This window comes from Procambarus clarkii, chromosome 19, assembly GCF_040958095.1.
Source record: "Procambarus clarkii isolate CNS0578487 chromosome 19, FALCON_Pclarkii_2.0, whole genome shotgun sequence".
In the NCBI taxonomy this organism is placed as follows: Eukaryota; Metazoa; Arthropoda; class Malacostraca; order Decapoda; family Cambaridae; genus Procambarus; species Procambarus clarkii.
Window position 1 is genome coordinate 38,099,277 of NC_091168.1, and position 16,388 is coordinate 38,115,664.

At 45.6% G+C, this 16,388-nt stretch overlaps 1 protein-coding gene across 1 annotated transcript; it reads left to right on the forward strand.

Moving 5' to 3' along the window:
• The first annotated feature begins 15,554 nt into the window (after positions 1-15,554).
• LOC138366439 (alpha-S1-casein-like) lies at positions 15,555-16,091 on the forward strand. The gene has a single exon (XM_069327489.1). The coding sequence runs from the start codon at positions 15,555-15,557 to the stop codon at positions 16,089-16,091; it is 537 nt and encodes a 178-aa protein (XP_069183590.1).
• The last annotated feature ends 297 nt before the right edge of the window (positions 16,092-16,388 follow it).

The window sequence follows — 16,388 nt, forward strand, 5'->3', positions numbered from 1 at the left end:
TTGAACAGCCGAACACCAACGCGTTACCGTCACAATATATATATATATATATATATATATATATATATATATATATATATATATATATATATATATATATATATATATATATATGTCGTACCTAGTAGCCAGAACGCACTTCTCAGCCTACTATGCAAGGCCCGATTTGCCTAATAAGCCAAATTTTCATGAATTAACTGTTTTTCGACTACCTAACCTACCTAACCTAACCTAACCTAACTTTTTCGGCTACCTAACCTAACCTATAAAGATAGGTTAGGTAGGGTTGGTTAGGTTCGGTCATATATCTACGTTAATTATAACTCCAATTAAAAAAAAATGTCCTCAAACATAATGAAATGGGTAACTTTATCATTTCATAAGAAAAAAATTAGAGAAAATATATTAATTAAGGAAAACTTGGCTTATTAGGCAAATCCAGCCTTGAATAGTAGGCTGAGAAGTGCGTTCTGGCTACTAGGTATGACATATATATATATATATATATATATATATATATATATATATATATATATATATATATATATATATATATATATATATATATATATATATATATATATATATATATATGGGTTAATTATAACCTGTCCTCTTCAGTGGTGTCTGACAACTTGGTGAAGGAAATCCTACCTGAGCACCTAGTTCAACAGGCAGGGGTACATGATCCCAACTTCATAGACTGCACAACCATAAGCAATCCAGCTGGGAACGCCCCATTGCCGACCAAGAAGCTGCGACAACACCACATGACACTGCCCGACTTAGAGCTGTAGCAGCTCCCCATGCAGGTGACTTCCTATTAGCAACCCCAATGTCAGCAACCGGCACCCGTTTCACACCGCAGGCCCTCCGAATTGCCGTGGCTCTCTGCCTCGCTGCCCCAATCAACACCGAATACAGGTGTATTTGCGGCGATGCAGTGGCCGACAGGTACGAATGGCATGGCCTTCTCTGCCAAAGGACGGGAGGATGGCATGGAAGACACGGCAAGATTAATGACATTCTTCAGAGAAGCCTTACCACAGCCGGTTGTCCAGCAGAGAGAGAGCCCCGTTACCTATTGTCCCGCAACTCTGATGAGCCTGTCGGTCGCCCAGACGGAATCATGGTGAACCCCTGGAAGAATGGTAGACAGTTGGTGTCGGACTACACTTGCGTTTCAACTTTAGCCAACACCTATGTTGACTTAAGTGCTACACAAGCAGGAGGTGCTGCCAATCTCCGGAAAGCAGCTAAGTCACGTTAATACAGAGACCTTGAGCACCACTACAATTTTGTCCCCATTACCTCAGAGACACTTGGTGCCTGGGGTAAAAGTGCTGCTAATTTTGAAGGAGTTGGGGTCCAAGCTAATTGAAACTACTAACGACCCTAGAGCTGCCAGTTTTCTCTTTCAGCGCCTTAGTGTGGCAATCCAGAGAAATGAAATACTCACAGCATCCTTGGTTCCTGCCCGCCATCTGAGGAGCCGGAGGAGTTCTACAGCTTGTGACAAGTAGCCTTATACCCTGCATGTAACCAATGTTGTAACCCTTTTTGTGTACTGAAATTTTCAAATAAATTTAGATATATATTCACACATGCCAAAATAATAGGGGTGGTAGGAGAAGAAAATATCAAAGTGTTCAGTGATGATCCACAAGGTCTTCACCGAGTACTCTGTATTTTATTCTCCGAGGCTATGGGTCCCTACACTTGCACCAGAGGTGGTACCCCTTCTAGGTTTAAATATATATATATATATATATATATATATATATATATATATATATATAAATTATGACGAGAATAGTAGGTGTTATTGCAATTTCTATAGGCAGATGGAATGCCAATCATGTAAAAGAAAAAAAACAAAAGTTTAAATACCAAGGGGTCTTCACTGTGAGGTTAACTGTAGAAGAAAACATACAGAAATTTAAAAATACTTAACTTTAATTGGAATCTTACTTTAAACAAATTAGAAAATAAAAATAATATTTAAACTTGGCTTTATACAGAGTGCAAATTAAACAAGATAAACACAAAATCAAATTTACGTTACGGTAATGTGCAAAATAAAATATAGTGCAGGAATACTGTGAGCAAGGCTAACTAAATCCGTTACCACACCGAATTGTGTTAACGGGTCTATTCAGTTGAGCACGCAGGAGTAATCTGACTCGTAGTGCTCTAGGCAGCCTTATATATATGCACAAGGACGGCCGGGTAGATGGCGTTGGTGACTTCTTTAACTACCGTTACCACACCGAATTGTGTTAACGGATCTATTCAGTTGAGCACGCAGGAGTAATCTGACTCGTAGTGCTCTAGGGAGCCTTATATATATGCACAAGGACGGCCGGGTAGATGGCGTTGGTGACTTCTTTAACTACCGTTACCACACCGAATTGTGTTAACGGGTCTATTCAGTTGAGCACGCAGGAGTAATCTGACTCGTAGTGCTCTAGGGAGCCTTATATATGCACAAGGACGGCCGGGTAGATGGCGTTGGTGACTTCTTTAACTATTAACCCGCTGTTAAACTGCTTGTTTCGGATGGCGTGAGCTCCCGGGGCGTCGCCAGGTGCGAGGTGGGGTGACTGGCAGTGATGAAGGAGGTGGCGTGAGCTCCCGGGGCGTCGCCAGGTGCGAGGTGGGGTGACTGGCAGTGATGAAGGACGGAGACTGGTTTACTGTCTAGACATCTGGAAGTAGTTGTTGTTGTTGTTGTTGTTGTTGCAGTACTTGAATATATAGACATGGTAATGTGTAGAATAGCTGATAATGGAGCAGGCCGAATCTCTTCCTAGAGATTTTACCATGACAAAATATATATATATATATATATATATATATATATATATATATATATATATATATATATATATATATATATATTATATATATATATATATATATATATGCGAACAAGCATGAATGGTCCCCAGGACACTATGCAACTGAAAACTCACACCCCAGAAGTGACTCGAACCCATATGAGGTATGCCACCAGATTAGTTCTGGAACTGAGAGGTATGAGCTACGAGAAAAGTCTAAGAGAGCTAAACCTCACGTCTCTGGAAAACAGAAGAGTAAGGGAGACACGAACAAGGGGACACAGGTAGAAACTTAGTACCCAAATGAGTCATAGAGACATTAGAAAGAACTTTTTTCAGTGTCAGAGTAGTTAACAGGTGGAATGCATTAGGCAGCGATGTGGTGGAGGCTGACTCTATACACAGTTTCAAATGTTGATATGATAGAACCCAGTACGCTCCAAAATCTGTACGCCAGTTGATTGACGGTCGAGAGGCGGGACCAAGGAGCCAAAGCTCAACACCCACAAACAAAACTAGGTGAGTATACTTCACCGGTTGACTGTTTATCAACGCCCACAGGAACACTCACATAAAACTGCAACATTTCTCCAGTGAACTGAGGGGAATGAATTTGAAACCCAAGACTGATGATATCATCGGAAACTTTTACCCTCCGTTCATATTCCTTATTACTTCTGAAACCGAGGAAACTCTCTCTCTTTATTGATTACAAGCGCTTAAAAAAAGAGAAATTGAAAATTTAATTCTCGGTGCAAGAAGTCTTATTATAGAACGCTGGCCTCCCTGGACGTAATGATTTCCAAGATTGGATGGTGTGAGCTCTCCGTTGGTCTGTGGATGGGTGGGGTCTCTCTGGGGTCTGTGGATGGGTTGGGTCTCTCTGGGGTCTGTGGATGGGTGGGGTCTCTGGGGTCTGTGGATGGGTGTGGTCTCTGGGATCTGTGGATGGGTGGGGTCACTCTGGGGGTCTGTGGATGGGTGGGGTCTCTCTGGGGTCTGTGGATGGGTGGGGTCTCTGGGGTCTGAGGATGGGTGGGGTCTCTGGGGTCTGAGGATGGGTGCGGTCTCTCTGGGGTCTGTGGATGGGTGGGGTCTCTCTGGGGTCTGAGGGGTGGGGTCTCTCTGGGGTCTGTGGATGGGTGGGGTCTCTCTGGGTTTTCACTAGGTGTGGGGTAGGAGGGGGGGTATGGGTGTTCGGCTCCTGATAGCGATACAGAAGTGGAACGGTCATGTGTTCCATTCTTGGTATCACTGGACTGTTTCCTTGCTTAGTATCACTGAAGGACTATTAGCCACGTGTCAGCTGGCTTGACTGTACAGTACAGCACGTGGACAGATATGAGGCCACGGAGCTAGGATATGAGAGCAAGGAGCAAGGATATGAGAGCAAGGAGCAAGGATATGAGAGCATGGATATGAGAACAAGGAGCTAGGAAATGACGGGCAAGGAGCTAGGATATGAGAGCAAGGAGCTAGGATATGAGGACAAGGATATGAGAACAAGGAGCAAGGATATGAGAGCAAGGAGCTAGGATATGAGAGCAAGGAGCTAGGATATGTGAGCAAGGCGCTAGGATATGAGAGCAAGGAGCTAGGATATGTGGGCAAGGAGCTAGGATATGAGGACAAGGAGCTAGGATATGAGAGCAAGGAGCTAGGATATGAGGGCAAGGAGCTAGAATATGAAGGCAAGGAACTAGGATATGAGGGGCAAGGAGCTAGGATATGTGGGCAAGGAGCTAGGATATGAGGGGCAAGGAGCTGGCATATGTGGGCAAGGAGCTAGGATATGAGCACAAGGAGCTAGGATATGAGGACAAGGAGCTGGGATATGAGGACAAGGAGCTGGGATATGAGGACAAGGAGCTTGGATTTCATGGAGATGATCTGGGATACGAGGCCAGAGTGAAGGAACGCCTCCCAACCACTGAGACCATCTGAGATCGAATACCGGCCCTACAGGACGCTAGACCCTCGTTCTCCTGACCAATCTAAATAATTGGGTCTCTGTCACTCTCCCTTAGTGCTACTGACTCGCATGAAAATCAAACATCTGGTGTTGCAGAGTGTCACTTAAGATGTTCCAACTGTCGACCTTGAAGCCACACGTCTCAAGTCTCTCTCTCTCTCTCTCTCTTAGGTGCAGCATCCAGCTTGAAGCAGGAGGGAGTGGTCGAGGCTGCCACTTCCTTCCATCAATGCTGCAACAGACAGGTCCGGAACCCGAGGCAGGAGCTAAAGATTCATCCAGCTTGCTGAGATTCTATCAGCCAAGAGGCAGAGATGCTGAATAATTTAGTCTGTGAGAGGTGGTGGGGGAGGGCCGCCCTGTGCTTGACTCACCTGGTTAGGGGCCCCCCTGGGCTTGACTCCCCTGGTGGGGGCCCCGTGGTTGGCTCACCTGGTAGGGGGGGGGGAGGGCCGTGGTTGACTCACCTGGGGGGGGGGTGGGACCGTGGTTGACTCACCTGGTAGGGAGGGAGGGCCGTGGTTGACTCACCTGGTAGGGGGGAGGGCCGTGGTTGACTCACCTGGTAGGGGGGAGGGCCGTGGTTGACTCACCTGGTAGGGGGGGGGTGGGACCGTGGTTGGCTCACCTGGTAGGGGGGAGGGCCGTGGTTGACTCACCTGGTAGGGGGGGGGAGGGCCGTGGTTGACTCACCTGGTAGGGGGGAGGGCCGTGGTTGACTCACCTGGTAGGGGGGAGGGCCGTGGTTGACTCACCTGGTAGGGGGGAGGGCCGTGGTTGGCTCACCTGGTAGGGGGGGGAGGGCCGTGGTTGACTCACCTGGTAGGGGGGGGAGGGCCGTGGTTGACTCACCTGGTAGGGGGGGCGGGCCGTGGTTGACTCACCTGGTTTCCGTGGTTGACTCACCTGGTAGGGGGCCCCGTGGTTGGCTCACCTGGTGGGGGCCCCGTGGTTGGCTCACCTGGTGGGGGCCCCGTGGTTGGCTCACCTGGTGGGGGGCCCCGTGGTTGGCTCACCTGGTAGGGGGGGAGGGCCGTGGTTGACTCACCTGGTGGGGGCCCCGTGGTTGGCTCACCTGGTGGGGGCCCCGTGGTTGGCTCACCTGGTGGGGGCCCCGTGGTTGGCTCACCTGGTGGGGGCCCCGTGGTTGGCTCACCTGGTGGGGGCCCCGTGGTTGGCTCACCTGGTGGGGGCCCCCGTGGTTGGCTCACCTGGTAGGGGGGGGAGGGCCGTGGTTGACTCACCTGGTGGGGGCCCCGTGGTTGGCTCACCTGGTGGGGGCCCCGTGGTTGACTCACCTGGTGGGGGCCCCGTGGTTGGCTCACCTGGTAGGGGGGGGAGGGCCGTGGTTGACTCACCTGGTGGGGGCCCCGTGGTTGGCTCACCTGGTGGGATCCCGTGGTTGACTCACCTGGTGGGGGCCCCGTGGTTGGCTCACCTGGTGGGGGCCCCGTGGTTGGCTCACCTGGTACGGGGGGAGGGCCGTGGTTGACTCACCTGGTGGGGGCCCCGTGGTTGGCTCACCTGGTAGGGGGGGAGGGCCGTGGTTGACTCACCTGGTGGGGGGACCGTGGTTCGTAATAGCTCGGTGATTAGACTCATCGTCTTCTGGGTAATCCATTGTTTTGAACCTAACCTAAACGGTACTGTAGCCTCATCAACATAAAAGAATCAAAGTTCAAAATATTTTTTTCATCTTGGTTATCCTTGCATTCAGAATACTGCCCGGGATTCGAATTTACGTCTCCAACTACTTGGGTAGAACGGTAGAGCGAGGGGTCTCGCTTCATGCAGGTCGGCGTTCAATCCCCGACCGTCCAAGTGGTTGGGAATCATTCCTTCTCTCCCGCCCCATCCAAAATCCTTATCCTGAGCCTTTCCAAGTGGTATATAGTCGTAATGGCTTTGCGTTTATCCCTGATAATTCCTTCCTTCCTCTGACTAAGATAGATTTCAAGAGGCTTCAAAAGCCAAGATATGAAATATCATATATCGTGTTTTATGCAAAATTAAAAAAAATAAATCGACATGAAGACGAATATATCATATAGTCAGTTTTCGATGGAGATATCATCGTGAAAGCAAAAATATATATATCAATAATTTTCCCGGGAGACTTTAAAAGATGATCTTGGAAAAGCATTTTCAGAGTGCGTTAATCAAAGAGATGTTTATATATATATATATATAAATCGGGCGCTTTCAAGTCACCTGTTTGACTTCAGTGATCAAAGGACCTCTTCCCGAAGATGGGGGGAGGGGGGGGGGGGGGGGGTGGCGCTTCTCAAGACACCTAACGACCCTAAGCCATTACATTTGCACGATATTTGAATATCAAAATCTGACTTTTTATATACATGCTTCTTGTGTACATTTGTAATAGTCTAGGTCATTTATTACGAAAATAAAATTTATACTCTGGGTGGTAGTGAACCCCATACCCATCCTGTGGGTGGTAGTGAACCCCATACCCATCCTGTGTAATGTATTACCCTGGCGATCAATGCCAGGAGTGCACTCGGCGAGTCACAGTATATAAGTCCACTGCCTTTGTCTTTTAACAATACAGTGGCAAGGTATATGCCTGCAAGTTGGGTTTGAGTTGTACTTGCCCAGTCATTGACGCGCTTCATTGCTGTATGTACGAGAGAAGATTGTTCAAATATGTTACATGCACATCCAGTACATTGTCCACCTTCTTCTACAGAGCCGTCGGTATAGCACTGATACACATCGTTACCCATACTCTGAGTACTCTCAGTGATGCTGCACAGTGTTAACTGTTTTAATTAATAATGTAGAGTGCAAACTATCTTTCTTGGGTGAATTTACAAAATCAACTGATAGATCCCAGTTATCCCATGGAGTACTTGGTTGATTAATCATTAATTGAGTTGGGTACATATTTAATATTTTGATGGAGTTGGCTACCTTGTGGAACCAAAATACATAATCAGATTTCACTTTCCTTCTATAGACCTCAGGTGAGTGAAGCATATTAGAAAGTTAACTTGAAATTTCATGTGTTGCCGAGATCTACTCAATGCCTTCACGCCAAAAACTGTGCTAATGGACAAAATTCTCTCACTTATGGTAGGTAATTTTAACTCTGCTCTCCTATTAACTATTCTCGTAGACTTTGGAGCCCCAAGGATGAGACGCATAGCTTCATTTTGCAAGGTTTCAAGAGATTTCAGCTCTTTTTCAGTATACAGCGTGAGATGTAGAGCATTGTAGGCAATCACAGAGCGTATAAATGATACATAAAACATTCCAGCAAGTCTCACGTTAAGTCCATGATTGACACCAACAAGGACCCGCAAGGGCTTTAATCTCTCCCAAAGTCTCCTCTTGAGAGAAGAAAGGTACCCAGGGTCGTTAATGGGGACACCAAGGTGCCCAGGGTCGTTAATGGGGACACCAAGGTACCCAGGGTCGTAAATGGGGACACCAAGGTACCCAGGGTCGTTAATGGGGACACCAAGGTACCCCGGGTCGTTAATGGGGACACCAAGGTACCCAGGGTCGTTAATGGGGACACCAAGGTATCTGTAAGACTCGCAGTTCTCAAGTGCTCGCCCATCTATATGATAATTGGCTGGTGGAATACCACATGGAATGAGGGCACGAGTTTTCTGAACAGCGATAAGGAGGTAACACTCGTCAGGGGGTGGAAGTGGACCCCATTTATCTCTGTAGATAGTGTTGATAAGCTAGTTACAAGTTCCAGCAGCTTTCTTTTATCTCATTCCTCGAGGTGTTACCCGGCGGGGCCCGGGCCCGATAACGTTAATTCAACGTTTCTGACTTTGGATTAACGTTTTCGACGTTGCAACAACGTTATCGATGTATATTCAACGTCGATAACAGCTGAAGAAACCTGTCGGTAAACACTGCAATAAAATGAAGCAAACCCACAATTCGACTTTATAGGCGTGGTTGGTTGTCGCAATAGGAGCCACTCCTACTTAAGGAGGGGCCACAAGATTATGACTCATGTCATCCAGCTTCTTAAAGACGTACATTCTCTTTTATGAATATAGCGGGTCCAAGAGCTGAATCACAACCCTGTGAGAGGTATTGTTTGGTTGTCATGCTTCAGCCGGTGGGCAGGTTGTGGTCAATGGTGGGCAGGTTGTGGTCAATGGTGGGCAGGTTGTGGTCAACGGTGGGCAGCCAGTGGGAAACGGTGGGCAGCCAGTGGGAAACGGTGGGCAGCCAGTGGACAACGGTGGGCAGCCAGTGGACAACGGTGGGCAGCCAGTGGACAACAGTGGGCAGCCAGGATGGACAACGGTGGGCAGCCAGTGGACAACGGTGGGCAGCCAGTGGACAACGGTGGGCAGCCAGTGGTCAACGGTGGGCAGCCAGTGGTCAACGGTGGGCAGCCAGTGGACAACGGTGGGCACCCTACTACCACAAGGATATTTCATTAGCATCTTAGCAACAATTTCTAAGAACACTTGCCCAAGTTAAGGACAAAAAGTATGCAATACATCTGATCAACAACGATCACAAAAACACTGATCCCAGTGTGAGGAATAACTATATGTGAAGAATTAGTGGCTCTGATGAAGGCGAATTTAGCCGAAAACGAGTTATCATTCTCTAATTCATCACATTATGTGGTTATTCTGCATATCTGATTTATCATTAAATAACCTTCCATTCAGACGCGTTCTTATACAGCAAGGAGCCTGATACTTAGGCTAATACGTTCACTCAGTTATGATTATAATTATTTTTTTTTGTGTCAACTTTGATTATAGTTCTATTACTGCACACCCCGCACTCATTCATTCAATTACTCACTGTCTCCATTACTCACTCGTTAACTTACAGCCATATTCAATTTCTCTCTCTCTCTCTCTCTCTCTCTCTCTCTCTCTCTCTCTCTCTCTCTCTCTCTCTCTCTCTCTCTCTCTCTCTCTCTCTCTCTCTCTCTCTCTCTCTCTCTCTCTTCTTTTTTAAAACTAAGACTAGGGTGCGAGTCAGCCTGGGAGTGAATGATCGCTGATGGAGTGATGTTCTTGAGAAAGACGCTTTCAGCATGAGACTATTGAAGGTTGAGAGGCTAGTACTACAGGTGGCAACTACTGGATGTCCACAGAGTTGGGCCAGGTGCAGAACTTTGAGAATGTTGGCCTTATACATAACATTAAGACCACCAACGTCCCGACGGTGTTGCAGGCTCTGATGTTCAGACCGTTCTCACCAGACTTGGTCAAGACTAATGATCAGCCTTCTTGCACGTCTCTCCACTTTGTCCAACAGTCTGATGAATGATGGGGGCAGGCGATCCAGGAAAGGGGTGAATACTTTAGATGAGAGCGAACTTTTGCTTCATATAAGGTTTTGGAGCCCCGGCTCTCAAGAAGGTGTGAGATGCACCATAGAGCTGTATGTTTCCTGGCTGCCTTTTGGGCTAGGTTAAGCACGTGACTCTTTATTGTCATTGAAGGTTCGAACTTCATTCACAAAATGTGAATTTCATCTGTGAACTCCAGGGTTTTGCCTCCCGTTTACAAGCCTCTCCTATTTGCCATTAGCAGTCTAGTTATCATCATCGCTTGTGTCTTCTCAGCCACAAATGTGACCTGCCATCTCCTGCCCCAGGTAGAAATAGTTGAAAGTTGGTGATTGATGATTCTTGCAGCAGGTGGCATTTCTAACTTTCTGTATGTAAAGGTTAGAGTACAGTCATCAGCATAGGCTTGAGCTTCAGGAATGAGATGAAGTAGATCGTTGAAGTAAACATTCACACCAGAGGACCAAGCACACTACCCTGTGGAACGCTGCCACCAATTGAGTGGCTTTCGGATTCTGCTCCATTGAGGACAACCCTTAGAGTCCGTTCTTGAAGGCAGTCTTTTATTAACTCTAAGATGGAGCCTGAGATGCCTAGTGCCTGAAGCTTCACTTCTAATCCAGAGTGCCAGACCCTATCACAGGCTCCTGCTGTGTCTAGAGCAACAACACAGCTGATCTTGGACTCATCCAGTGACTGATGCCACTTAGTGGAAAGATTTAGCAAGAGATCAGCAGCAGCTCGACCTTTTCTAGCGCCACACTCTCGATCACATATTACCCGATAATAATAAAAAATATATATAATTTATTGAACAAATAATGATTCGAGGATTTTACCAGTAATGAAGAGCACCGACCACTGACGGGCGTACTGCAACACAACTTTTGTCTACTTTAACACAAAGTACACAAAGTTTTGTCTACTTTTGTGTACTCTCTCTTTCTTTTGTATGTCAGACATAATAGGATTTGACAGGATTACTGTGAGCTGAGTTTGCATTATGGGTTTAAGAACTGTTAGGTTACCATTTCTCCTTCGTATATTTCGCTCTAACAAATTCTTCAGTATAAAGAGATAAAAACGTGGGGTTGGCGTCCAAGGTAAGATGTTGGTCAGACCATCCAAGTGAAGATGTTGGTCAGACCATCCAAGTGAAGATGTTGGTCAGACCATCCAAGAGAAGATGTTGGTCAGACCATCCAAGAGAAGATGTTGGTCAGACCATCCAAGTGAAGATGTTGGTCTGACCATCCAAGTGAAGATGTTGGTCAGACTATTCAAGTGAAGATGTTGGTCAGACCATTCAAGTGAAGATGTTGGTCAGACCATCCAAGAGAAGATGTTAGTCAGACCATCCAAGTGAAGATGTTAGTCAGACCATCCAAGAGAAGATGTTAGTCAGACCATCCAAGAGAAGATGTTGGTCAGACCATCCAAGTGAAGATGTTAGTCAGACCATCCAAGAGAAGATGTTAGTCAGACCATCCAAGTGAAGATGTTAGTCAGACCATCCAAGAGAAGATGTTGGTCAGACCATTCAAGTGAAGATGTTGGTCAGACCATTCAAGTGAAGATGTTGGTCAGACCATCCAAGAGAAGATGTTAGTCAGACTATCCAAGTGAAGATGTTAGTCAGACCATCCAAGAGAAGATGTTGGTCAGACCATTCAAGTGAAGATGTTGGTCAGACCATCCAAGTGAAGATGTTAGTCAGACCATCCAAGTGAAGATGTTAGTCAGACCATCCAAGTGAAGATGTTGGTCAGACCATTCAAGTGAAGATGTTGGTCAGACCATCCAAGAGAAGATGTTAGTCAGACCATCCAAGTGAAGATGTTGGTCAGACCATCCAAGTGAAGATGTTGGTCAGACCATCCAAGTGAAGATGTTAGTCAGACCATCCAAGAGAAGATGTTGGTCAGACCATCCAAGAGAAGATGTTAGTCAGACCATCCAAGAGAAGATGTTGGTCAGACCATTCAAGTGAAGATGTTAGTCAGACCATCCAAGAGAAGATGTTGGTCAGACCATTCAAGTGAAGATGTTGGTCAGACCATCCCAGGAAGGCTGTAGGTCAGACCATCCAGAGAGGAGGAACTGAGGACGACCACCCTAGAGAGGAGGAACTGAGGACGACCACCCAAGAGAGGAGGAACTGAGGACGACCACCCTAGAGAGGAGGAACTGAGGACGACCACCCAAGAGAGGAGGAACTGAGGACGACCACCAAAGAGAGGAGGAACTGAGGACGACCACCCAAGAGAGGAGGAACTGAGGACTACCACCCAAGAGAGGAGGAACTGAGGACGACCACCAAAGAGAGGAGGAACTGAGGACGACCACCCAAGAGAGGAGGAACTGAGGACTACCACCCAAGAGAGGAGGAACTGAGGACGACCACCCAAGAGAGGAGGAACTGAGGACTACCACCCAAGAGAGGAGGAACTGAGGACTACCACCAAAGAGAGGAGGAACTGAGGACGACCACCCAAGAGAGGAGGAACTGAGGACTACCACCCAAGAGAGGAGGAACTGAGGACGACCACCAAAGAGAGGAGGAACTGAGGACGACCACCCAAGAGAGGAGGAACTGAGGACGACCATCCAAATGAGAATGTGAGGCTTGACGTGGTGAGGAGAAATTCAATGTGGGTGAGTTGCACGTCCATAATGGAGCTGACGGCTGTGTTGATAGCCAGGGTTGATGATGGGGGCGTGAGGGAGAGAGAGAGAGAGTGAGAGAGAGAGAGAGAGAGAGAGAGAGAGAGAGAGAGAGAGAGAGAGAGAGAGAGAGAGAGAGAGAGAGAGAGAGAGAGAGAGAGAGAGAGAGAGAGAGAGACAGACAGACAGACAGACAGACAGACAGACAGACAGACAGACAGACAGACAGACAGACAGACAGACAGATAGACAGAGAGAGAGAGAGACAGAGACAGAGACAGAGACAGAGAGAGAGAGAGAGAGAGAGAGAGAGAGAGAGAGAGAGAGAGAGAGAGAGAGACAGAGAGACAGAGAGACAGAGAGAGAGAGAGAGAGAGAGAGAGAGAGAGAGAGAGAGAGAGAGAGAGAGAGAGAGAGAGAGAGAGAGAGAGAGAGAGAGACAGAGAGACAGAGAGACAGAGAGAGAGAGAGAGAGAGAGAGAGAGAGAGAGAGAGAGAGAGAGAGAGAGAGAGAGAGAGAGAGAGAGGGAGAGGGAGAGAGAGAGAGAGAGAGAGAGAGAGAGAGAGAGAGAGTGGGGTCGGGACGGAAGAGATGGAGGCAGGAAATCAACTTGGGTGACAATCTAGAGGCCATTTGGAAAATTATGTTAGAAGAGGTCAGGTTTCACCCTGATTGACGAAGGCTGGGGGGATGGGAGGGGGGGGGGGTAGAGAGAGTTGGGAAATAGTTGGAGTAAAGGTGGGCGGGAAATTGGGGAATGGGGGAATGGGGTTTCTGGAGCAGGAGGTTTGGGAAAGAGGTGATGACATCGGCCCGACGGAGGATACGAGTGAGGTGATAGAACACATAAAGAAGAGAATGATAGCCAAGTGATGATTAATAATTAATGAATTGGGTGGTAATCAAGAATAAGTATATATATAATATAATATAGAACCTATTATGAGGACATAAACGTGCCGGAAGAATATACTTCGGCTTTTGCCCTATATTTCATGCACAGACTTAACGTGCATTAAGTTGCTCAGCATAAAGAGTAGGTATGTTAGTGTATGTATATGTTCAAAACTTGTGCATGGTTACAATACGCAGATTAATGTATGTATATGTGTTACAGTTGAGATCCAGGCAACAGAGCACCCTTTGGATATATTAACACCAGAGAAACATTGGAACCTATTAACACCAGAGAAACATTGGAACCTATTAACACCAGAGAAACATTGGAACCTATTAACACCAGAGAAACATTGGAACCTATTAACACCAGAGAAACATTGGAACCTATTAACACCAGAGAAACATTGGAACCTATTAACACCAGAGAAACATTGGAACCTATGAACACCAGAGAAACATTGGAACCTATGAACACCAGAGAAACATTGGAACCTATGAACACCAGAGAAACATTGGAACCTATTAACACCAGAGAAACATTGGAACCTATTAACACCAGAGAAACATTGGAACCTATTAACACCAGAGAAACATTGGAACCTATTAACACCAGAGAAACATTGGAACCTATTAACACCAGAGAAACATTGGTACCTATTAACACCAGAGAAACATTGGAACCTATTAACACCAGAGAAACATTGGAACCTATTAACACCAGAGAAACATTGGAACCTATTAACACCAGAGAAACATTGGAACCTATGAACACCAGAGAAACATTGGAACCTATTAACACCAGAGAAACATTGGAACCTATTAACACCAGAGAAACATTGGAACCTATTAACATCAGAGAAACATTGGAACCTATTAACAAGAGTGACGGGTCCAGACGAGCACTGTGTCAGGGCTTCTTGAGTGCATCTGTAATCAATTAGTTCCCAATATATTTTAATGGCAAAGAGATTACAATTTTTGTCAGTTCGTTATACTAGGTTCTTCCCTCTGACTCATAGACATGGCCCCGAAAGGTGGATAAGGAACATTATTGTATATATATATATATATATATATATATATATATATATATATATATATATATATATATATATATATATATATATATATATATATATATATATATATATATATATATATATATATGCCCCTGCTAATGAACAGGTCAAACTGGAGCTCATCATAGCAGTTCAATAATGTGATGAATGCACATCCCAGATGATAAGTGAAACTGGCGCATCTCGGCGTTTAATTTCCCTAACCTAACCTAACCTAACCTAACCTAACCTAACCAAACCTAACACGACTGGTTAGTCAATATCCGAAGAAGATATTGCAGAGGGCTCAGGGTCTATAAAAGATATTTTAAAGTGTTCATGGTTTATAAAAGATACTTCAGAGGGTTCGAGGTATATAGAAGATAGTGCAGGGGATATGGTGACCAAACCACACATGAGAATATGGAGAAACGACAACGTTTCGGTCCGATAACCTCAAGACCAGGACCATTGTCAAGTTGTGTGTGAGGTTGAAACGTCGTCGTCGTCTCCTCATCTTCTGATGAGTTTTTTGGTCATCGCCTCTTCAGCCACGTTATTGTGACTCATCATCTGCATGCTGCAGAGGATTCAAGGCTTAAAATAGACACTGAAGAGTGTCCAAGGTTAATTATTGACACTGTAGAGGATTATAGACGACATGATAGACAGGTTAGAATATAGAATGTACAGGGAATTATATAAGACACTGTGGAGGGTTTAGGAATTTATAAAAGACACAGAACATGATTTATTGTTTATGAAAGACACTATAGAGTTCAGTGGGTTTATGATGTATCAAAGATCCATCATGTATCGAAGACCTATCATGTATCAAAGATCCATCATGTATCAGAGATCCATCATGTATCAAAGACCCATCATGTATCAAAGACCTATCATGTATCAAAGATCCATCATGTATCAAAGACCCATCATGTATCAAAGATCCATCATGTATCAAAGACCCATCATGTATCAAAGATCCATCATGTATCAAAGACCCATCATGTATCAAAGATCCATCATGTATCAAAGATCCATCATGTATCAAAGACCCATCATATATCGAAGACCTATCATGTATCAAAGATCCATCATGTATCAAAGATCCATCATATATCAAAGACCCATCATGTATCAAAGACCCATCATGTATCAAACAAAGACCCATCATGTATTAAAGACCCATCATGCATTAAAGACCCATCATGTATTAAAGACCCATCATCTTGTCTATCCAAGATATCCACTGTCTCTCCAGGACAGTGGATATCTTGCGTCGGGGTTGATAATGGCTGGTTTAAGCTGTTATCAGAGGCTCTCAGTGGAGGGAACGTTGACATAATATGCTAGATCAGATGGCCAATTCCTTTATGTTGAAAGCAGGCACAAAGAAACTCTCTCTCACAGACACCCACACACACACAAAGATGATTGTGTGTGTGTACTCACCTATTTGTGCTTGCAGGATCGAGCATTGACTCTTGGATCCCGCCTTTCCAGCTATCGGTTGTTTACAGCAATGACTCCTGTCCCATTTCCCTATCATACCTAGTTTTAAAAGTATGAATAGTATTTGCTTCCACAACCTGTTCCCCAAGTGCATTCCATTTTTCCACTACTCTCACGCTAAAAGAAAACT